Here is a 21387-nt window from a genome sequence, read left to right as displayed (position 1 = left end):
TCTCCCACGCGGCCTATCGATCTTTGAGTCCTGGTAACACACGGATAACGGGCTTTTGGCAACCAAGTCATAAAAGATATTTGCTTTTGCTCTGGATTCGGTGGCCGTGGAGCAAAGAGGAGCGGGAAAAGATATGTCTCACAAATCATATTGCTCGAGCTGGATACGGCCCATGCTCAATTCCGCTGGAACCAGATGAACGAGCGGGGTATATTGTGACGGAATTTCTCTGAGTCTGATCGGGTTACTGGTGCCAAGATTGGCGGGGCACGGGCACTGAGTAAGAGCAGGCAAATATAAATAAGCGATTGCTTCATTCCTGCATCCTGGAACAACGAATTGGGTCGATTGGGCTGGTTGGCCACTGAGGGGCTCCGGCGAACGAGTATGAGCGGAGAGAGGACCACGTTCCATAAAAACTGTTGCTTCACGAGGCGGGGGTGCTCCGCGATATTCGGCGTCGAGACGTCTCCCCCGGCGAATAAAAAATCGTCGGCTCGTGTGCAATCTCAAAATAATCCGTCCAGGGCGCCATGAAAGCTAAGGGACTGCGGCGAGTATTTTGTGTTGGAATTATGCTTGGCGGAGGGATTAAGGGCCTTGGATGACGTCGTAGGATTAGTCTAATTAAGCTTATCTTGATATCAGACTCAAAGAAGAAAGAGCCTCATGGCAGCATGTTGTGTAATCAGGTTCGGTATCACTCACGAAGTAGACTGGAGGCCGTGGGCACTAGGGTATAAAGGATCTATCTCGCATTACAAGGCATTACTAGCATTTTCTTTCGCTCAAACCTAAGGTCATCATCTCGCCTGGTATCCAGGGCTTGTCGTAAATTGGTTCGCTAAAGAGTGAATACGCTGAATTCCGTCCATAATTATAAGGAACCAACGTGGATAAATGGAAAATAGGGCATAAAATATACAACAGGTCGTAAAGAAGCAGAGGGGCATCATGTACAGAACAAATTAAAGGTTCTTAAACGTCAGTATTTCTGGGTATTTCGCTGCGCAGATGGGTAGATGGGAAGTTTCGGGATCAATAAAAAGGGGGTAAATCAAACTTTCTGTGTACGAAACCCCAACAAAGTATCGTTTTCATTATCATCGTCTTCTAACTGATTGGAAATCTCGTACTCTTCGTCCGGGCCTCGATATTCCTTTTCGGGAACGTTAGGGCGAGAATGGGCAGGGAACTGAAAATCCCCTTCCCAGTCTATATCTTGGGCACCTCTCCCGAGTAGGAACTGCCCAAAAACTAGAACAGCATTATAAACTTCTTTTCCGGTGGGAACAATGTTTTTTTTGGGCAACAAGAAGCCATAGCCTCCCTTGTCCCGAAGCTTAAGCTGATAGGCATATCGGACATGAAGATCATGGTAAAACCAGTCTAGGGCGCTTCCTCCAGCACTTTGCATGCTTCTCAGGGCGGCACCCCTGCGTTTTTTGTGAGAACTAACGGAGCCTTCGCAGGCAGAACTCACGTCGTAATGTTCATGGTCGGTAAGTCGAATGGCCTTTGCAATACCAATGGCCAATTCTTCGAGGTTCTCCAGCGTTGGGGGAATGTTGGTGCATGAGTAAGAATAGGGATAGAGTATTTGCTGAGAGTATGAGTGTAGATCAAGGAAGCCCACAAACGTAACATTGTGGTGATTGGTTTCGTTCAGCGCCCACTGTGCGATCACCTTTGACTCTCTGCCACCAAATGGACCATCTCCTGCAAAATCCTCGGAACAGGGGTTGCTTCTGCTGTCGCTACCGTCCCATTCATAGCCCCAGGTACGGTCGAGATCGACCCCCGGGCAAAACTGCAGATTGTTTTCTTGTCGATTTTTCCGCCAGAGCCGATCCGTTTCCCAGGTATAGACATAGCCGTCGGGATTCATTGTCGGTATTAGCACCCAGTCGAACTCTTCGACTAGTTTGGTGATAGCTCGAGACTTGCCGTAGCCTGTGATGAGAGAATAGGCGACATAGTTTACAGTAGAAACGCCAATCCACTCTCTGGCATGTGAGCCACCAGTGATCACGATAGCCTTGCGGCGTTCAGTAGGAAGATCTGCATTTGCAGGGCGGACACCGATACGAAAGCCAACAATTTCGCGGCCTTCATACGAGGTGCCCAGATTTACCAGTCGAACATGGGTGGAGAACATAGACGCCAGCAGACGCATCCAAGGTATGATAACGGAAAGCGGCTGGTAGTCTTGAAAGAATATATTCTGAGTCTCAGAAGATTGTTGGACTGAAGGCGAAAAAGCGTGGTGTGGGTTTGGGACGGAAGAGACAGGCTGAGGATAAGACTCGTAGACCGCTTGGGCCAGATCATGGATGATAGGGACATGAGCTGTTCTTAGGGAGCTGGGAAGTAATCCTAAGAGGGATGAAACCTGAAAAAGTCATATTGTTGGTTAGGAAAACGATAGGCTTTCCGTGGAGAATCGGGAGGTAACTCACCACATCCTTTGCCAGTCTAATATCCACCCACTCGTTTGTCGATGCCCATATGTCGAGGAATAGGATATTCGACGCCTCTATGAGAGCCTGGACATCGTTTTGGGATCGGATAGTGAATCGGAGTACGACATCGTCGCCATAGCGCGCGCGGATTGAAGATGGCGCCCGTGGGATCGAAAGCGATGATGGGATCCTGGAGGGATTGTGCTGCCGGCTTGGTACTCGCCAAATAGTTTCTATAATTGAATCACGCAGCCTGGTCCATAACCTGGGCGGAGACCGGCCTTGAGAATGAAGAACTGCGGAGTTCTGCTCAGCCGTGGAAGGGAGGAATTCGCTGGTGGAGGACGGGATGGCAGAGACAAAGGGGACAGATACTAGTGTAGCACCTGTGATCACTTGCAGTATATGCATTCTTCAAGCTTCTCTAGATATTCCTCATCATAAAAGCAAAACAAAGTTAATTATGACATGCAGTGAATTGCAGTGCAGTGGCCAGACCAAAAGTGGGTGCCTTGGGGAACATGCGACGAAAGCAAGTTGTTTGATATGGAGTAACCAACTCAAGAGCAAAGAGGTGGCGGTGATTCCGCGCCGACTTGGCCTGCTTGACCGTTAAGTTAGGCGAGGGTTAAATGAGTATCCCATCTTGATTGGCAGGGTGTAGTTACAGAATACTCCAGAGTTGGGACGTGAGACTCCTGCACATTCATGAAGCCTTTATTATTCCTTGTGAGTCTGTTGGCCATCAAATCATCATGCCTCGAGCCTGGGATCCAACCCGTGCACTCCACCATGCAAAACAACCCAGTAGGCAAATTAACTCATAACTATCTTCCTGAGGCGCTTGCTTGGACTGATCGACACTGCACCATTCCCTAACCACTGTTCAGAGTTTGCGTCTCCCATTCGTATTTGATTGTAACTTGGAAAAAAAAAAAGGAAAAAGGAAAAAGAAATAGCTTTTTGGATGGATCTTGGATGAAGAACTGCTAGATACAGTTAAACATATGTTTGTTTTTTTGGGCTCGGAATTCAGAGTTGGGATGTCCCCTGGAACCCGCACCGATTCCATAGCCACCCGTTGCGCCGTTCCGCCGCTGCTTGACATGAGGACGGTGTGTTTGGTCTTTTGACATTCGGGCTGCATCCCAGGTTTATGCACCTGTGTCTGTAAATCGACTGGGTTTCGGATTATAGAACGTTGATGCCAGCAAGCACAATTCTCAGCCCTGCAGCCCGACCTTTTGACTTTCGACTGGCGACTTCCAGCGGGTCTCCCAAGTCCAGCCCATCTCGAGAGAAAGGAGGCCAATCAGACCCATTGCGGACTTGACAGTGTGAGACTGGAAGGCCGCCCGGCAACAATCACAGTCGCTTGTTGTGAACTTCTTGACAAAAGGGACCAATCTGCGAATCTCTGCTGTCCCGCCTGGAAGAGAGCTGCTTAGTCGTCAAGTTTCACGGTGGGATTGTTTGTTGGAATCCCACGGTGAGTTCACATCACCTCCACCTTTTCCACTCCTTCGGCTTCCCAAATCCTTTGTCTGTCAACATCTGTGCATTCAACTGTTGTTCTGAGCATTGGCTGCTATTGTTAGTCTCTCTGGAGATGGTGGATACCTCTCTGCTCCTTTAAAGTGGAGTGTTTGCTGACTGCGCTTCTTCACATTTCCAGAATGCAATACAGCTATTCCGCCGCCGACTGGTCCTTCATTTTGATCTTGGGACACTGTCACTACTGATCGTACGCGTTTTGTTACCCTCCCTGCGGATTCGAATACCTTCCAAAACGTCGAATTGGCACATAACGAGTTTGCTGCAGCGATAAGTGGCCAGATTATGAACCATCGAATCTGAGCAAACGACAATGAGCATCGTCACCTGCGAGAAGTTTGCTACATAATGCCGTGGAAAGGATTGAAGATGAGTGGCGTTGGGCAGAAAGATGGTTCTCAAAAGCCACAGAGAACAGATCCAGGCCGACTGGATCATGCTTCCCGCATGGCTCATTCTCGAGACAAGATCGGTTCACGGGGATCTGAATCGTTAACGTTTGCCCAGAAAGTGCCTTCCACATCATTCGATAATGGAGGGCGAGATTCCACACGACTGGCGGATCGTCTCCTTCGAGCCCAGAATACCAAACGAAACAGATTCAGCCTGCTAAGATTCCGGCATGCTTCTGACCCCCAGCTGTCGGCATCCTACCAAGAAGCAGAGGCCCCGCCCATTCCACCGATTCCTGAAAGTGCCCAGCGTGAGTTGATTTGGTCCCCGAAATGTATCGGTGAGTTTCATGGCTAATGGCTTGTGACCAGCGCCGAAAATAATCACCACGTCCCCGACAACGGATGACCTAGGTCAAGCCGCCAAACGCAAAAGCATCTTCAAAATGTCCCATCCAAAGGCGCCTCATGAAAAGACCAAGTCAGTAGATGTCAATTCCGCCATCCTGCCCAAAAATTCCAACCCTCAAATCCCGGTATCTGCCACTGCTCCGGCAAGTGTCAGGGCCTCCCATATTAGCTTTGAAGAACCTCAAGGAAGGCTTTCAACGACTTCTTTACGTAGTGGCCCTCCTCGCTGGCAAGATGGGTCGCATCAAAGCTTGTTTCCTGCAGCAAGGTTCTCAGAATCGTCAAGGTCTGAGGCTAGTTCGGGAGACCATGGCGTTTACAATTCCGCGTCTAGAACCGACGCCTCTTCGAGCACATCCTCGTTCCTCCGCCTTCTTAGGAAGAATCGACACAGCCTATTATTTCCTTCTCTTATGAAAAATCTCCCTGGGCAAACCTTCATGCACGATCAGCAGCCGCGCGCAATATCTTCCGCGGATCAAGATCGGGAACATCTTTCGCCCCTTCCTTCCCCTTCCCGCTCATCTGTCGGACGTGGACCTGTGGAGCCGAATACCTTTTGCAATAACTCCACGACATCCGCCCATTCAAGGAGATCTTCAGTCTCAAAGAGACCCAATTTTAGGGGCAGATCATCCACAATAGGCTCTCTTGCCGATATCCAGGATGATACTCGTCAGTTGTCTTCCGAACTTGTCCCATCTAGTGGCACATCAACGTTTACCGGCCCGCGAAAGAGCTTTAGTGACTTGTTTAACCCTTCAAGATCTCGACACAATATAGAGGGATATGCGGCTGGTGAAGTTCCAGAAACCCCTCAATCAATGTCATCAAAGCCAAATTCTTTCTCACTCGCAAGAGAAGTAGCTAGCTGTCCACCCCGAGAACCAGATGACACACCCGCAACCTACCTTACGCGACTCGAAGGTGCGGTTCATCGGGCCGCTATTGCCACGATTCTCTCACAATCAGGAGACGATTTCTATAAGGCAACATTGAGGAAATATATCCGCGGTTTTGCATTCTTTGGCGATGCGATGGACATGTCAATTCGAAAATTGCTTATGGAGGCTGAACTGCCGAAGGAAACCCAGCAGATCGACCGCGTACTCCAAAGCTTTGCCGAGCGATATCACGAATGCAACCCTGGAATTTTTGCATCTCCTGGTAAGTCAATATTTGTCCCTTTTCCGGATTTGAGCTCCCGACTAATGCGTGTCATTTTAGATCAAGCTTATTTCATCGCGTTCTCGTTGCTGATCCTTCATACCGACGTCTTCAACAAAAACAACAAAAGGAAAATGCAGAAGCAGGATTACGTTCGTAACACAAGAGGCGAAGGCTTAGCGGAAGAGATCCTTCAATGCTTCTATGACAATATCTGCTACACCCCTTTTATCCACGTGGAGGATGAAGTTAATCTGGGTGTACGACGGCTGGCGCCCAAGGCACGAAGCCCATTATTCAAGACCGCGAGCACTGACCATTTATCAAGATCGTCCAGAGACCCCGTCGATCCCTATGCTTTGATCCTCGAAGGCAAACTTGGCAGTCTTAGACCGAATCTCAAGGATGTAATGGATTTGGAAGATGTGTACAGTGTTTCAGGAGCTGGGCCCTCGCCAAATATGAACGACCTTCACCGGGCCTTTTATAAGCCATGTGTCCTGCAGATAGTTTCGGAAAGATCCCGTCCGGATGCTTTCCTGACACAATCCTCCATCGCCAATCCCGCCGAATCACAACCTGGCCTTGTAGATATTCGGGTAGCCAAGGTTGGACTTTTGTGGAGGAAAGATCAGAAAAAGAAGAAAACCAGATCTCCGTGGCAGGAATGGGGGGCTGTTCTCACTGGTTCGCAGCTCTATTTTTTCAAGGACGTTCAGTGGGTCAAGTCATTGATCTCTCAATATGAATCAAGGCAAACTGGTGGGCGCCGCCACCCTGTGACTTTCAAACCTCCCGTCAGCGATTTTAAACCAGATTCGATCGTGTCTACTGCAAATGCTGTGGCACTGCTGGACGCCAGCTATAAACGGCATAAGCATGCTTTTTTATTTGTTCAACACGGAGGATTTGAGGAGGTCCTTTTAGCTAATAGCGATATCGACTTGAATGATTGGATAGCGACCATCAATTATGCGGCTGCTTTCAGAACAACGGCTGTTCGTATGAGGGGAATGATTGGAGCGAATTATGAAGGCCATTTGCCTCACAAATCCACTAGGGCAGACTCAGTAACGTCAGACACATCGGAGACTCCCACCATCTTAGACTCAGCTGCCACCAATACCAGAAGAATGGACCCCTGCCTTGCAGAAGAGATCTTTGCTGCGCGTCGCGAACTCGTTTCTAGAAAGGTGCAAGAAGCGGACGAGAAACTCGCTGTAACTCAGAAACAACTGGACGATCTTTTGCAAAATGCTCGACACCTCCAAATTCTGACGCCTATTCACCCACGTGCCAGAGACAACGTTGTTTTGGCGGCTGGACGAATTGCAGCTAATATCAAATGGGTTCGGTTAGACATTTGGCGGGCAAGATGTCACAGAGATGTGCTGGCGCTTGACTTAGCGGAAGAGGAGAAGCATTTACCGTCTGTAAAGAAAGTTCCCAGCAGCTCCCCGGGCAGAAACGAGATATGCTCCTTTTCAAGCCAGGAACATCAAATATTGTCAGAATCAGCACCAAGCCTTGGCCCTACGTCTCCAAAAAGCAACCGATCTTCCAAGCGAGCTCGTTCTCGTTCCCCAACGCCGTCGAAGGAATTCAACCTACCCGATCAATTGATAGAGAGCATATCAACCACCGTTAAGAGACCAGGATTGCCAAATTCTCTTTCTTCGCCAGAAACAACGGCATCGCTAGGAAGGCCGTTAATTGATGGGAGTAAAGATGATGCCGCTCTCGATTCAATAAAATCATTTGGTGAAACTCTCCTACCACCTCAGGCCTCAACGACAAGCTCTATCAACAAATTGGAGTCGACCGGATCTGCAAAACAGTCGTTGGCGCAGAAAACCCCAACATCGAGTGTAATTGACACCGAAGAAGAGCGTCTCCTTCGGGAAGCCGGTATTCTATCCAATGAGCTATTTTTGCAAATGTCTGCATCCGCTGACGCAACAGATGAACCCAACACCGCAAATAACGATGGTCGGGTAGAACCAGCGCTTGGTGAAGGTCGAAGTAAGATTCGAAGGAGCCTACATCGCACGCTTCGTGATGGCCATTTTATTCCCCATCATCAGCGAAGCAAAAAGGGTAAAGATTCCGGTACAACCGTTTCTGCAGCGGACGACGGGAATGCTGCTGCTGAAACAGAAACCTTAGCGCGTGGTGCTGGAAGCTTCACTGTTCACGGAAAAAAGGCCTCCGTTGTTACTTTTGGTTCAGAATGGGAAAACATGTCCCCTGAACAACGCCTCAAGCAACGCAGACCAACCCATACTGAAGACTCTCGCGCTTCCGAAATGCTGGGGCTTGATCTTGTCAGCTCTGAAAGTATGAGCGGCAGACAGGCTTACTCTCTAAGATCTGTCAGCACGACTACGGCCAAGAGTTTGCGGCAGCTGGACAGGGCTCAAGAGAAAGCCACCGGGCTTGGTTCTCCCGAGGAGTCTCTCCCAGAGACCAGTCCCCATCTCAACAATGAAAATTCTATGACAATTGACGCAGATTCTGCTGTTATTATCGAAGAAGAAGAAGAGCCTCCCCATGAGCCGGTTGACGGAGTGCTTCGGTCCCTGACCGCTAAAGAGCAAACCTCGATAGATCAACCACCAGGAAAGAAGGATTTGGCTCCCACAGAGCCTGAACCGAATATTGACGATTCTTCTCTCCTGTCGGATCGCATTGCCTCGGAATAGACCATTGAATCATAGTGTTGCTTTCATTATTTCTCCTTATCCCTTTCCCCTTCCAACCTTTCTCACGATGATTATGACTGCCTGATTCCCACCCACTGCTTTTGCTGTTATTCGGTGCCTTGAATTGCATTGACCCCTCTCTCCGACCGCACCCAAACCTTTGTACAAGCCTTCTACCACCACTCTGTACTCATATTCAGTTTTTGCCCATGAAAAGCCTGAGTTAAACCTACACTGGCCCGCATATTTCTTTGTCATTGAGCCCTGTCCCTGGACTGCTTTTGCTATGGCCTTCCAATTTTCCTGTCATTGTGTGTGTTGTCAGCCTTGAATTGCTGCACACCCCAATATTTCCCCGAGCAGCTTGTTGAAACCAAAAATAGGTCTTGCAGGTTGTTTTTTTCATCACATTGTAAACAATTGTAATAGCCATGAAAACCCATGAAGTCTCTTTAGTATCTTATCTGCAAGGCGAAAAGAAAAGTAAAAAAAAAAAAAAAAAGAAAAAGAGACAGCTGTTGGGGCCCAATGTGAAGTATGCAGTGTCTTGATACGGCGTTTTCCACTCACAGCAGCTAAGCGAACCTTCCTGATACCCAAAAGGGCAATACGCTAGATTCACGTGAACAAGGGCTGAATCAAAACAACAGAAAGCGCGAGTGAATATTTCACTTTCGTGTCGCTTTAGTCTTCTGCCACTCTTTTCTCTATTCTTCCTACAGCTGAATCCCGGCTGCCCACCCTGCTCCGCCAGTTCGAATTGCTGGTTTTTGTAGGTAAGCATATCATAAAGCCGCTGCCTGGTATGAATCCAGAGATCCGACAAGATAAAAAGCCGTGACATAAGAAATGGCTGACAACAGGGGACCTCTTGATAAATACAGATAGCTTCATACCCGGTTCAGCATCTGCAACATGGGCCCTCCTGAGGAAAACTCTCTAAATGCTGCTACGCCGGAATTCCCAGACTCTACGCCACCCGCTCATGAGGCCGTGGCAGCTGATTCGCAGGAGTTGGCACAGCATCGGTGCTCGCAAGAGAAAGCGACCTTAAAGAACTCCCCTGGGGACGACGCCGCAGACTTTTCTTCAGAGATGATTCCGGAATCAGCGGACCAGGATTCATCAGGGATTGCCCCTTGCAATGCTAGAACCGGCAAAGTCAAACATCAGACCCCAGAAGATGACGGACTGCCCGATTTCAACACTTTCCTGAAATGCGTAATTAAAGTTGTGAGTAGTGCAATATTCTATGAGACACTAAAGCCAGGCTTTATGCAGAAAAGAGGATCCTGGGATAAGATGCTGATGCCTATGCGCAGGGGAGTACTCCTTCGCCTTTTCTCCGCGAGAATGCCACTCCTCTTATCCGTCTGCTTGCCAGTCCGGGCATAGGGTGGACAGCTGCAGAATTCAAAAAGCAAGGAACAGGACTAGCCGCAATGATGGAGATGCCCCGTTGCCAGATCATTACTCATGAACCAGTCATGGTTGTGCAAGACACCCTAGAGTCCATGGGTGGTTCAATCAAAAACTATAACAAGATGCTGGCGGAGAAAATAAAGGAAGTCAATTGTCCTAACTTTACCCACTTTTTCTTCACCCTCAAGAAAGATTCGGAAGAGAAATTGGGGAAGTTCGGCGCATATTTCGAGAAAAATTGCATTCCATGCACTCTTCCTTCCGGTCAAAAGGTCCGAGTCCTCGGTCATTGGTCCTCAAAAATTAATCATTCTTGTGTCCCGAATGCCCAACAAACGCTTATTGAGGCGAACACCGAAGGGGTAAAATCGACGTTTTTGAATATACGTGCATGCAGAGAAATAAGCCGGGGTGAGGAAATTACTGTGGCATACGACGAGATCCATTTGGACACCACTGAAAGAAAGCAACACATGAAAGAGCATTTCGGGTTTGAATGTGCTTGCGAATACTGCGAGTCTCAAGACCGAGAACTTGACGCAGACTTTCTCCTTGTGAATGAACTGGCTCCTGTCGTGTTTTCCCCGACTGTAGCTAAGGCCCAGCCAGCAAGAGCACTCAGAGCTGCGTCTCAGCTTCTGCAGAAGCTCTCTGGCCACAAGTTGTTTGATCGACGGTATTGTGAGGTCTTGGCACATTGCGCAAGAATATGTGCGTATCATTCAGATGCAGGGCGCGCTGCAATGTTCTTGAATGCAGCGCGCACGGGTTTCTATATGATCCAAGGATGTGACGGGCCAGATCTGTGGAAATTGGCGCAAGTTGAGGCAAACGTGGCAGAATTTGCGGACAGCAGTGATTCAAAAAGGGGCTTATCAACAAAGGATGAAGCAGAGAAGCTCATCATTACACTGAACATGGACGGTAATAAGATTGCATTCATGTTGGGAGCTGGCGATGACGAATACCTTCGGCTGTGCGATATCGAGAGACCAAAGAAGAACGCTAAAGATCCAGAGTCGCCGGGGCTATTAAAACAAAAAAAGAACACAAAGAAGGCAAACGAAACGGACGGCTTTCAAGAGCTTTTACAGGCCCTAGCTGTGGAGAAGAAAGAACACGATGAAACTCGGCTTCATCAGGACAATGGGAAGGGGAAAGGCAAAGGCAATGGCAGAGGGAAGAAGGGCAGAAGATCCCAGGGAGGCAAAAGGTGAAAATACATCAACGTGAACTGGTACTTCAAGCTCTGGTGGTCGAATTTCAGGGACATGTGGCAGAATATGGTGAGCCGGACACCCGGAGAGCGACGCATTGATGGAATGATTGGGATTGACGATGGATGGTGGTGGTGATAAGTTGGCCAGGACGCGTCGTGATTGGCATTTAGTTAGCTTGGGGCACCCTTTTGTTTAGTCAGCCACTCTGGTTTTGCGCATCCCAGCGACGGCCAGGGCGATCTCACACATCATGTTAGCGAGACTCCGCGCGCGTCTCATCTTGAATATTATTAGTTATCTGTGCGGAACATTGTTATCCTCACATCTGGCCCTCCTCTGGCGGCATTTTTGATCACTAACATCCCTGCAATGGCACACTCTAAACGCAACACATCTCTTCCCCATTTCACCTCATATGAAAGGTCTCTCCTCCGTTCCACTTGGGGATCCCAGAGTACAAGACTATCACGTGAATCCTTCCTGCCCTTTTCCTCCTGTAGACTATGTCTTCTCCCCGCCCGCTCTCCGGTCGTTGCATGTGCCACAAACGGCGATATATTCTGTCGGGAATGCGCTGTGAACGACCTTTTAGCGCAAAGAAAAGAAATTAAGCGACTAGAGAAGGAGCGGGAGCTGGAGCAGCAAGAAAAAGAGGAAAATGATGAGAGACTGGCGCAGGAAGCGAGGGAGAGAGAGTTAAAGGAGTTTGAAATGATAAGCATGGGGTTGGAGGATCGGAAGAGGAAGTTTTCAAACCGAGAACAGGACCAAGACCGTACACGTGAGGGCGAGGGAAGTCCGAATAGCGGTGAAGAGCTGGCGAGGAAGAAGAGAAAAGGGTTTGAGCTGGATGAGATGGAGATGAAGAGGATTGCCAGGGAGGAGAGGGAAAGAATACGGAAGGAGATTCAACGGGAGAGGGCATGACACCTTTTCGCCGTCCCATCTATCTTCTACGTTCAATTCGGGCTAACGGCAATGTTTTCTTTAGAGCGAGTCTGCGAAGCCGCAGATGCCTTCTTTCTGGATCCCGTCGTTGACGCCATCTACTGAGAACGGTGCGAATGATGCCAAACCTGCGAAATTGAGCCCCATTTGTCCCGCTTCTACGCCTACAAATAAACATGGTTATTCCTTGAAATATCTAGTCTCGGTAAACTTCTCAGAAGTAAAAGATGACCAGTCAGGAGAAATGATAAGGGTTTGCCCGTCTTGTAAACGGGCTTTGAAAAACGGTGTCAAAGCGATGTGTAAGTTCCCACCCGCAGCAGAAAGAATACGACGAACAACACTGCTCACAAGTCCAGTAACGAAACCGTGTGGGCATGTAATCTGCAAACCTTGTGTAGAAAAATTTATGACGCCCCATAAAGATCCAGATCCTCACGCGCAGGACCCTGAAGAAACTGAGCGCCATGGACGGATGCTTTGCTATGTCTGTGAGACAGATATCACTGAGAGAAAGTCTAAAAAAGATGGTAAGAAGGACAAAGATAAGGAGAAGATACGACCCGGGTTGGTCGCAATATGTAGCGAGGGTACCGGCTTTGCGGGCGGAGGAGCGAATCTTGCGAAAAAGGCTGGGACAGCCTTTCAGTGTTAATGATCATACTCTGTACGTCATTTGATCAACAGACAATCACATCATGCTGCCTATATACCCATGAACATGCTGTATCATACACAATAATCTAAGTCCAACCTCTTAATAAAAAACAAAAAAGACTCCCCAGAACAGTGCGGAAAAAGCGCGTTCATAAGATATGTCAAGGCGATGGCAATGCCTTTCTGTTAGTTGCCTTCGCGAACTCTCTCACCATGATCTCACACTTCACTTCCTGACATAACCTCTTCTTCCGGTCTGCAGCAAGCTTTGATGTGAACTCCAAGCCGCTGGCACGCTCTACAGCCTCCAAGGGAACTTCGAAATCGGACAGGCTCTTCTCATTTGGGATGCGCGCGTTTGGCATCACAAAGGCACCCAGGCTAACCTTCCCTCCTTCTTTTCCATCTTCCGCGAATATAACTTTATAAAAGTGTGTTGGAACGGCAACATTTGGTGGATTTCCGATAACTTCGTAGGTGACTTTCCACTTTCCATCGGTTGGATCCTTCTTCGGTAGATACAACGGGCCAGTGACGATACGCACAGAAGGGTATTTCTTCGTCAATCCTCGGCAAAATTCCTCGAAATGCGCCCAGTAGTCGCGGTTGAAGCCCTCCCCAACCTGCGGGCACATATTCGTCAGAGCAAATGTCGCGTCCATGGCGTCCTGGCTCCATTTTGCATCTGCGGCGGGAACCTGGTGTCCACGATCGTACCCGGAGCGGAAGTAATCGCTCAACTTGGCGCGAAATGCGGCGGGGATGCTTTGGTCTTCGTAGAAGACGCTGTGTTTGCGGTCGGCGTTGTTGAGCTTGAGAGACTCGGGCGTGATGTGCTCGGCCACCCATGATGGGTTGCGTGTGCGGCGGTCATATGCGCTTGTCAGGGGGGCACTGTTTATGGTGTCGGCAATTGGACCGGGGAATCCGTACTGGAGGAGGCCGGTTGGATCAACGGGCGCTGGGAATCGGGTCGGTATCTGCGGAGTGGATGGATGTGGGATAACCGCAGGATTCGGTGAGGGTACCGGAGGTTTGGCTGCTGACGGTAGAGCAGGCGATACCGGCGGCTGCTGCCGGGAAGCCTTGGCTGAGTAGACAAGTGCAGTGACGCCAGCACCGGTGGCAGCACCCGCTGCGGCGATGATTGCGAATGTTGCTTTCGACATAATTTGAGTCGAGCGCCCGGCTAGTAATCCAAACAATGAACAACCCCGGATTGAACCACGGGCCGTGAAGCACAGTCAAGATCCTGGAAATGGCTTACTGTCTCTGGTTGCTGAGCTGACCTCCCTGTCTCTCAACACCAGCACGCAATCCCCCCATTGCAGCGAGACCGACGAAAGATGATTTGTTTTTTCCTGCGCGTTCGACGGCGGCGCTGCATTTTCAGCCAATCAGATGCCGGAAATTGGGACCAGAGCTCCGACCAATCATGGTCGATTATGTAAGCACATCAGGAGATAAGATTGCGGCTTATCGGTGCGGGTACCTTGAGGGCACGCTAGTCCTCATCGGGAGCTGTGTCACCCTGTGAACCACGTGACCATCACCACGCGCCGGGTGATGTAATCCTTCGGGCTCCGTTGGTCAGCGCAAAAAGCAGGCGAATCTGCAGAACCTGAAGCTGCGATGCGACGTTAGCCGTCTTCTCACGGCTGTCAGCTCCTCGCTCAGCAGAACGGTTTTGTTTCTGCCTATCATTCGAGTGAGACCCCTTAGGGAATAATTTGGTGTCAATTACCAGGCTTTGAAAGCCCACACAACCTGAAAAATCTACCTTTCGTCTTTTCTGAGTTCACGTCGTCTACACCGTTGGCCGTTAACGACACTTGAAGCCGTCCCTCCAGCAGGATGGGGCTTGATAATGACACCCGGGGATGGGTTATGAGCTGTGTCAGTGGCGTCGGTATGTTTGATCGCCGCCTCTGTTTTTTCTTCCTGCATTCGCTAATAAAATGCAACTTTAGCCTGCGTACTGGGGTCGACCATCATATGCGTGGACATCGTTGCTCGAAATTGGTTTGGGAAGAGGAATTTTCAGATCTCGGATAGCGATGTATTTCTCTCATCGTCTATGAGCTTGAGTGCAGGTGTTCTGGTGCGCATGTGTCAAACATGGGTAATGCTTGCAGCATGAGACTAATGAGACGCATAGTTATTCACTTCGCTCTTCAGCATGTTACCGACGTCAAAAGAGTACCTTATCCGCGCGGGCTATTCCTCCGGCATGGCTGCATTCATGTTAATAGGGCTGTTTCTCCTCGGGGTTATTGTGATCAAAATCGTGTCTGGCTGGATTCACAGCCATATACCTTCTCATGTGGTTGCCTGTGCCCACACTCATGAAGAAGATGGAAAGATTGACGACGTCCCTAGACCAGCAAATGGAACCTCTGTTATCCCTGACGAACCTGCCACAGAGCGTACGCCACTGATAACAGCATCCGAGAACACAAGTTCGGCGACTACCCCTGCTCATCAGCCAGTGCCACATGCTGAACCTACAAAGCCCCATGCATCTTTTATCAGATCTATCTTGTCGGGCCCAATTAGTGGCTTAGTTGGTGTTCGGAAAGCTGCATGCGACAATACTGGTCCCTGCTACGGTTTTTCTCAAGCTTGTGGCCAAGAGTGTATGACAATCACGCAACACAGGGATCAAGAGGCTGCTGGGGTTCCTGGCCGGCCTGACGCTCTCCGCTATCGCAGTTCCTCTGGGCCCCTACCCCTAGAGAACTCTCGAATGCCGGAAATAGTTGCCGAATCAGTCGCTATGCAGCCAGATGTTGACAAAGGCGTAGTCGACGAAGCACGTAGTATTCACTCATCTCATACAACCGATATGATGAGCGGCGAACCGCTTCAACATTCTCCCGGCCATGACGATGTTCTTGGAACTGACCAAAGAACCCCGGCTCTCGGCTCCACGACAGCATATTCGCCTTTGCCCCCTCCTTCAAAAGAACATCATCACCATGTTCCCCAAAATGCCTTTTTATCCATTGGGCTGCAGACCTCACTTGCCATAGCACTACACAAACTCCCTGAAGGTTTTATCACATATGCAACCAACCACACAAACCCTACACTCGGCTGGTCAGTTTTTATCGCGCTTTTTATTCACAACATTACTGAAGGATTTGCGATGGCGTTGCCACTCTATCTCGCCCTAAAATCAAGATTAAAGGCCGTGGTTTGGTCTAGCCTCTTAGGTGGCGTAAGCCAGCCGGCTGGCGCTGGACTAGCTGCGCTGTGGGTTTGGGGCGCACGGAGAGCGAACGGACCCGTGCCAGGAGACATAGAAGACCCGAATGGTGCATCTTGGGCAGTCTATGGGGGTATGTTTGCCGCGACTGCCGGTGTAATGACGAACGTTTCTCTGCAATTATTTTCCGAGGGGTTGGTACTATCACACAATCAAAATTTGTGCATTGGGTTTGCGATTGCTGGAATGGGAATTCTCGGCCTTAGTTTTGCATTGACGGCTTGAAATCCTTGCCGATAATGTACGCCACCGGTGGCCTTTATCGTCTGGTGCTGGTCACTGGTTTCATGAAATACGCGGTGCCTGGGCGATTCATTGCGAACCTTGCTCATCTGATCCCAATTTTGCATATCCGTTTCGGTTTTGTTCTCTACACTTTTCCCCTACGATATTATTATGATGATTATGATGACGAGCGACATAGATCTATATATGGCCTTTAAAAAGCGTTTATTTCCTTGACAAGGATAAGTGGTTTTAGACTCTGATATCATTATGAAATGAAATAGATCCAAATCGCAAGTTGCCCCTAACTCCAACCCTCGCTCAAAAGCCAACTGAAATAAACCACAACAGGCAGACCCGACAATTCCTGCATTTGCCTATTTTCCTTTTTCTTGCTCCTCTTTTTCTCTTTCCCTCTTTCGGGCGAGGTACCGTTCCTTTGCACTCATTACATCGCTCGTCGTCTTCTTGCTCTTATTCTTCTCGGCCAGTTCGTTCAGTCGAGCCTCTTCTTCCTGCTTCTCCTTAAGCATTCTCTCTTCTAATTGTGCGGCAATCATTTCTGTCTGGCGTTCGCGCTGCTGTGAGCGAGCAGATGCAGCAGCACTAAAACGATCAGATCGAATATCTCTTGCACGCGACTCCACTGCAAATGAAGCTGGAGTTGTCTTTGCCTTCGCTTTCGGAGCAACATTCAACCCAGCGGAGAGAAGCTGACGTTTATCAACGACTTCTCCTTCGTCATTAACCACGATGTGTGCGCCACGAGCATTCAACTCCGCGGCAATCTGGGCAGCAGACTTTTCTTCCTGCTGCTCTTCATTTTCATCTTCTCTCCTTGCTTGCTTTTTGCTAGCTGCTTCCTCAGCAGCTTTAACCGCCTCCTCGTGTCTTCTTCCATCCCTTTCTAGCATGTCTTTATAGAACCCCATCATTCCCAGGCCCTTTTTCCTCCTTTCCTCCTCTTCTTTCTCTCTGGCGGCCTCCTCGGCTTCAATCCGTCTCACTTCTTCCTGCTGCGCTTTGTATGCTGCCGTCACAAACTTCTCTTTATCCGCATATTCATCACCCTCGGCGTCGCGCTCGCGAGCTAACAGCTTATCTCGAGCGCGAAGCTGGTCGCGCTTGCGCACTTCGGCACTACGTAGCAAAGACGTCATGTACTTAGGTCCGGAAGATGTAGTCGCGGAGGCTGAGGTTTTCTTACGATTGGAATGGATGGAGTCGTAAATGTTGTCATAGTCGTAAATGCTAGGATCAATAGAGGCGGCCGTTTGGGAATGCTTATTGCTGCTATGCAGGGCTGAGAGATTTGTATAGTCCTTCTGTTTGCCATCTGCGTTTCCAGAAAAGGCTTTCCTCGGGGGTGCGTTCTGTTGCTTTTTTGATGGCGGCTCTGGATCCGCAGAAGTAAGGCCACCTAGAGTAGTAATTTCTTCACCATTTGTGTCTTCTGTAGGTCCCGTATCGCTATCGGAATCCGAATCAAAGATGGTCTTTTTGCGTTTCTTGGATGTGGACGAGCCTGCGGAGGTGGCGGGCTGCGACTTCTTGGAGGCCAAATTAAGGCCATATGAAAGGGTTGGCGGTGCCATTATCTCCAGGGGATGGCTCAAATTATGGTGTGATAGGCTTCATCTATTCTTGCTAGTCGACTTGAGTCCTTGGGGAACCTCGAGGCAGTGACTGCTAAATGGGCAGAGGTGCGCCCTTCGTCGGATGGATGGATCGGAGTCGCGAGTTTGCGGTAATATCACGTGACCCAATCCTGTGCGGGCCGCCGCCTTGATGAACGCGACGAAATGATCTAATGATGACGAGAAGTGCTGCTAGAAAACGGGGAGAGCTGGGAAGCATTTGAGCCTGCGCTACGGGATTCAAGCCGGCATGTCTTATTATTTCACTATTTTATCACCAAGCGACTCGCCGCTTTTCAGTCAAGCTTTCGGCACCTCCAAGGGTGGCGGAGATGGAGTCCCCAGGTTCCGATTCCCTGATACCTCAAGATATATGAACCAATTCATCGTGCACGCTAGTCTGGACATTGTGGAAGAAGTCCAGTGGACTAATGGAGCCATGTATGTTCCCGCTTGCTTCCCAAACCGACCCGACCACGGCGCTTAATCTTAGATAGGTACCTAAAGCATATCGATACCTACCCACCGGCATCAGCCTACGTTTCCGCTTTTATGACTGGCACCGGAGTGCGATTCCTCCTTCTCCATCAGCCTCTCCAACCTTCGCCTTCTTCAACGCTCGTCGGAAGCACACGTGCGTCATCCTCGTCTATAGCAAACAATCCCACGTCCCCGCAGACGGAGGAAGCGGTACGACAATTTATGAATGAAGTGTATGAAAACTGGGTGAAGACAATTATGAATCCGTTTTATCGAAGGGGAATGGAAATCAAGAGCCCCGTATTTCGAAGTAAGGTGCTCGCGGCGGGGAAGAAGTGGTTATAGATTTCTGTCCATTCAGCGTGTTTTTCGTATAGAGCTTTGGTGTAAGGAGTCTTCTGGTGGTTATTTCTCATCCTGAACTCCGTTGGTACGGTAGAGGAGTTAAGACGGCTGGGATGTTGCTTTATTTCTGAGATACAGGTCTGTTGATTTGGTTTTCTGGGCTTTTTACATCATGGACCGGAAAGAATCTTTTTGTGTCCCATCGATACTTTGCAGATCGTGATACCCCAGTTCCCCACATCGAGAAAGAATTGAATTGCCAGAGCAATTGCATCTGATACGGCCATAATGTACGGAGTACACCTAGACAGTCCTAAATCGTTGTAAAAATAATACCAGCGGAAACAAGTGATGCATAATTTACAAAGCAGAAGCCCTCATCCAACCCAAAAGAAACAGCAAAATATAACTGGCTGCTTTGAACCATTGAATGCCTTCGTAATCTCGTATCAAAGAATTATCCCATTCCAAAGAGGTTGGATGCTCTCTGTGTAATGGCGGCACGAGAAGCGAGAATTTCACGCTACCGCGGTCATTTGTGGAGCAAGCCTTTTGACAGTAGTGGTTCTGAAGTTTTCCACAGCGCGAACGATATCGTCCAGTTTGCCAGTGGCGCCAAAGACACCACCCTCTTTTTTGATCGATTCGCACACAGCTACATGGGAGCCTGGGTCGTGTGCCATAGTTCCATCCTCCAAAAGAAGACAGTCAAACCCACGATCACTAGCCTCTCTCATTGTGGTGGAGACGGCCACGTCCGTCATTAGGCCAGTAAGAATAAGATTCCTTATGCCTTTGTTTCGTAGAAGTAGTTCAAAGTCGGTATGTGAAAAAGCCCCACGGCCAGGTTTATCTATCACTGGTTCGCCTAGAATAGGGTACAGCTCTGGAATGATATCATGCCCTGGTTCCCCGCGAATCAAGAACCTACCAAGAGGGCCATCTGCACCTATTCCAAGACCTGAGGGATTGTTACGAGACCGGAAGCTTTCTCGGGTTGAGAGGGTGGAGAGATCACTTCGATGACCTGTATATACTTAGTAACATTGATCAACGATAAATGGGGGGCTTGGAGAAGTATACCTTCACGTGTATGATAAACCGGAAATCCAGCATTTCGGAATGCATGCAAAAGCCGTTGTAATTTGGGAACAAGAATCTGGGCTCCACTGACATCATAACCCTGGAATTCCATATAACCTCCAGGCGAACAAACTAACAATGGGTAGAGAGGCGGAGATATCAGTACAGTTCTGGATGATGTGGGCTGATTTAGACCTACAATCTCGCTGCATATCAATGAGAACCAGCGCCGTGGTGAATGGAGTAAAGGTCGCATCGTGTGGCCAATCATAAGGAACCGAGCTGACTTGACCTTTCTTGACCCTGGTCTGAGGAGCCGGTCGGGGTTTTTCGGTCACTGGGCCGTGGTTGTGGGTTGGGTTCAAAACCGTGAGCGTCCATATTCCCGGATTTCCTGCAGCAACCATCATGAATGGACAGTCCATAAGGCGAGACGTTCTTTTCCGTTTTCGGGTCTCCTCAGTGAGGCCATTCCGGGGTCTGTATTGACCACCACGATCACATCGCAGCCACACCTTTGCCGTGCGGCCTGGCTTCTTCTCCGTTGGAGTGCTCGAGGACTTGACCACTACGTTGTATCCGTGCGCCTTTCCATGAGCTTGAACAGACGCTAACAAAGTAGCCCGGTCGGGATATGTACCTTCCGGTGGCGGAAGTAAATCCATTGAGATGTCGGGGATGTCCTGGAGGTCGCTAGGAGCATCCAAGCTCAAGTCGGTTGTATCTGCCATGGCGCTGCTGCCGGCCATGCCGGGATCAACTGGAGGCTTCCACTGAGCCTTGTTAGCATGATGTGAATAAATTTCAAACAAGAGTGCTTGAGGAGCGCGGTGATTCAAGGTTGGATGGCACTAAGATGGAGTCGTGCGTGGCCATAGGAGAGCCGTGTTCAGACAAAGGGGAAGGGGGGACATCATGCAGAGCAAACGGGGACCCCAGAGGCTCCAAGTGTGGAGTGAAGCTGCGGCAACGCACTGCGGGTATCCAAAGCGTGGAAATAGAAGGCTTACCAGAGCGGGTTCAGCTGGCTTGGTAGGGGTTTGATGGTCGGATGCGGATGGACTGCTGTCACGACGATAGGCTGCTCGTAATGTGCACGTCACTTTTCCGCGCTCAACGTAGATGGGCATCAGGTGACCCGGCAACAGCAACTGCGCTAGCCGCATCCGGGCTAACCTCGATGTCATGGATGTGTTGTTACATAATCACATGTGATTGGGTGCCGGCGGAGGACCCCAAACATCATGCCTGACCGACCCATGATGACGCTCGACCTCGAACTGCCCGACAACAAACAAACGATGGTCCCGCAATAGCCCAGCAGGACAGGTAAGTCAGCTTCACAGCGCCTTGTTACCTGTGGCAGGAGGGCCAAGCTAGATTTCGAGAGGAATCGCAGCGTGCTCGATGCCAT

At 49.5% G+C, this 21387-nt stretch overlaps 9 protein-coding genes across 9 annotated transcripts; 5 read left to right on the top strand and 4 right to left on the bottom strand.

Moving 5' to 3' along the window:
- Positions 1 to 867: 867 nt before the first annotated feature.
- ECM14 (Putative metallocarboxypeptidase ecm14) lies at positions 868 to 2888 on the bottom strand. Its single transcript, XM_003066221.2, has 2 exons — positions 2460 to 2888; positions 868 to 2392 (listed from the first exon to the last, which is right to left on the bottom strand). The coding sequence occupies exons 1-2, from the start codon at positions 2871 to 2873 to the stop codon at positions 1058 to 1060; spliced, it is 1749 nt and encodes a 582-aa protein (XP_003066267.2). The 5' UTR covers positions 2874 to 2888; the 3' UTR covers positions 868 to 1057.
- A 1391-nt stretch (positions 2889 to 4279) lies between these two features.
- Positions 4280 to 8882, top strand: D8B26_002307 (uncharacterized protein). Its single transcript, XM_003066220.2, has 3 exons — positions 4280 to 4719; positions 4781 to 5986; positions 6047 to 8882. The coding sequence occupies exons 1-3, from the start codon at positions 4365 to 4367 to the stop codon at positions 8686 to 8688; spliced, it is 4203 nt and encodes a 1400-aa protein (XP_003066266.2). The 5' UTR covers positions 4280 to 4364; the 3' UTR covers positions 8689 to 8882.
- Positions 8883 to 9603: 721 nt separating this feature from the next.
- On the top strand, positions 9604 to 11536 carry D8B26_002306 (uncharacterized protein; the record flags this gene model as incomplete). Its single annotated transcript, XM_003066219.2, has 2 exons — positions 9604 to 9921; positions 10011 to 11536. 2 exons carry the CDS (start codon positions 9604 to 9606, stop codon positions 11325 to 11327), a joined length of 1635 nt encoding a protein of 544 aa, XP_003066265.1. The 3' UTR covers positions 11328 to 11536.
- A 163-nt stretch (positions 11537 to 11699) lies between these two features.
- Positions 11700 to 12933, top strand: D8B26_002305 (uncharacterized protein; the record flags this gene model as incomplete). Its single annotated transcript, XM_003066218.2, has 3 exons — positions 11700 to 12251; positions 12322 to 12580; positions 12638 to 12933. 3 exons carry the CDS (start codon positions 11700 to 11702, stop codon positions 12931 to 12933), a joined length of 1107 nt encoding a protein of 368 aa, XP_003066264.1.
- A 163-nt stretch (positions 12934 to 13096) lies between these two features.
- On the bottom strand, positions 13097 to 14277 carry NUC1 (nuclease; the record flags this gene model as incomplete). Its single annotated transcript, XM_003066217.2, has 1 exon — positions 13097 to 14277. Exon 1 carries the CDS (start codon positions 14102 to 14104, stop codon positions 13097 to 13099), a length of 1008 nt encoding a protein of 335 aa, XP_003066263.2. The 5' UTR covers positions 14105 to 14277.
- A 512-nt stretch (positions 14278 to 14789) lies between these two features.
- On the top strand, positions 14790 to 16428 carry D8B26_002303 (uncharacterized protein; the record flags this gene model as incomplete). The annotated part of the gene is made up of 3 exons (XM_003066216.2): positions 14790 to 14844; positions 14906 to 15036; positions 15094 to 16428. 3 exons carry the CDS (start codon positions 14790 to 14792, stop codon positions 16426 to 16428), a joined length of 1521 nt encoding a protein of 506 aa, XP_003066262.1.
- A 377-nt stretch (positions 16429 to 16805) lies between these two features.
- On the bottom strand, positions 16806 to 18023 carry D8B26_002302 (uncharacterized protein; the record flags this gene model as incomplete). The annotated part of the gene is made up of 1 exon (XM_003066215.2): positions 16806 to 18023. The coding sequence occupies one exon, from the start codon at positions 18021 to 18023 to the stop codon at positions 16806 to 16808; it is 1218 nt and encodes a 405-aa protein (XP_003066261.2).
- Positions 18024 to 18245: 222 nt separating this feature from the next.
- On the top strand, positions 18246 to 19121 carry TRS20 (TRAPP subunit). The gene is made up of 2 exons (XM_003066214.2): positions 18246 to 18506; positions 18563 to 19121. Exons 1-2 carry the CDS (start codon positions 18316 to 18318, stop codon positions 18888 to 18890), a joined length of 519 nt encoding a protein of 172 aa, XP_003066260.1. The 5' UTR covers positions 18246 to 18315; the 3' UTR covers positions 18891 to 19121.
- A 237-nt stretch (positions 19122 to 19358) lies between these two features.
- On the bottom strand, positions 19359 to 20747 carry D8B26_002300 (uncharacterized protein). The gene is made up of 3 exons (XM_003066213.2): positions 20173 to 20747; positions 19974 to 20105; positions 19359 to 19917 (listed from the first exon to the last, which is right to left on the bottom strand). The coding sequence occupies exons 1-3, from the start codon at positions 20720 to 20722 to the stop codon at positions 19409 to 19411; spliced, it is 1191 nt and encodes a 396-aa protein (XP_003066259.2). The 5' UTR covers positions 20723 to 20747; the 3' UTR covers positions 19359 to 19408.
- Between the last annotated feature and the right edge of the window lie 640 nt (positions 20748 to 21387).

The sequence above is a fragment of the Coccidioides posadasii genome, chromosome 1 (assembly GCF_018416015.2).
Source record: "Coccidioides posadasii str. Silveira chromosome 1, complete sequence".
NCBI lineage: Eukaryota > Fungi > Ascomycota > Eurotiomycetes > Onygenales > Onygenaceae > Coccidioides > Coccidioides posadasii.
Note: the sequence above shows the minus strand (reverse complement) of the source record. Positions and strands in the feature narration are given on the sequence as shown.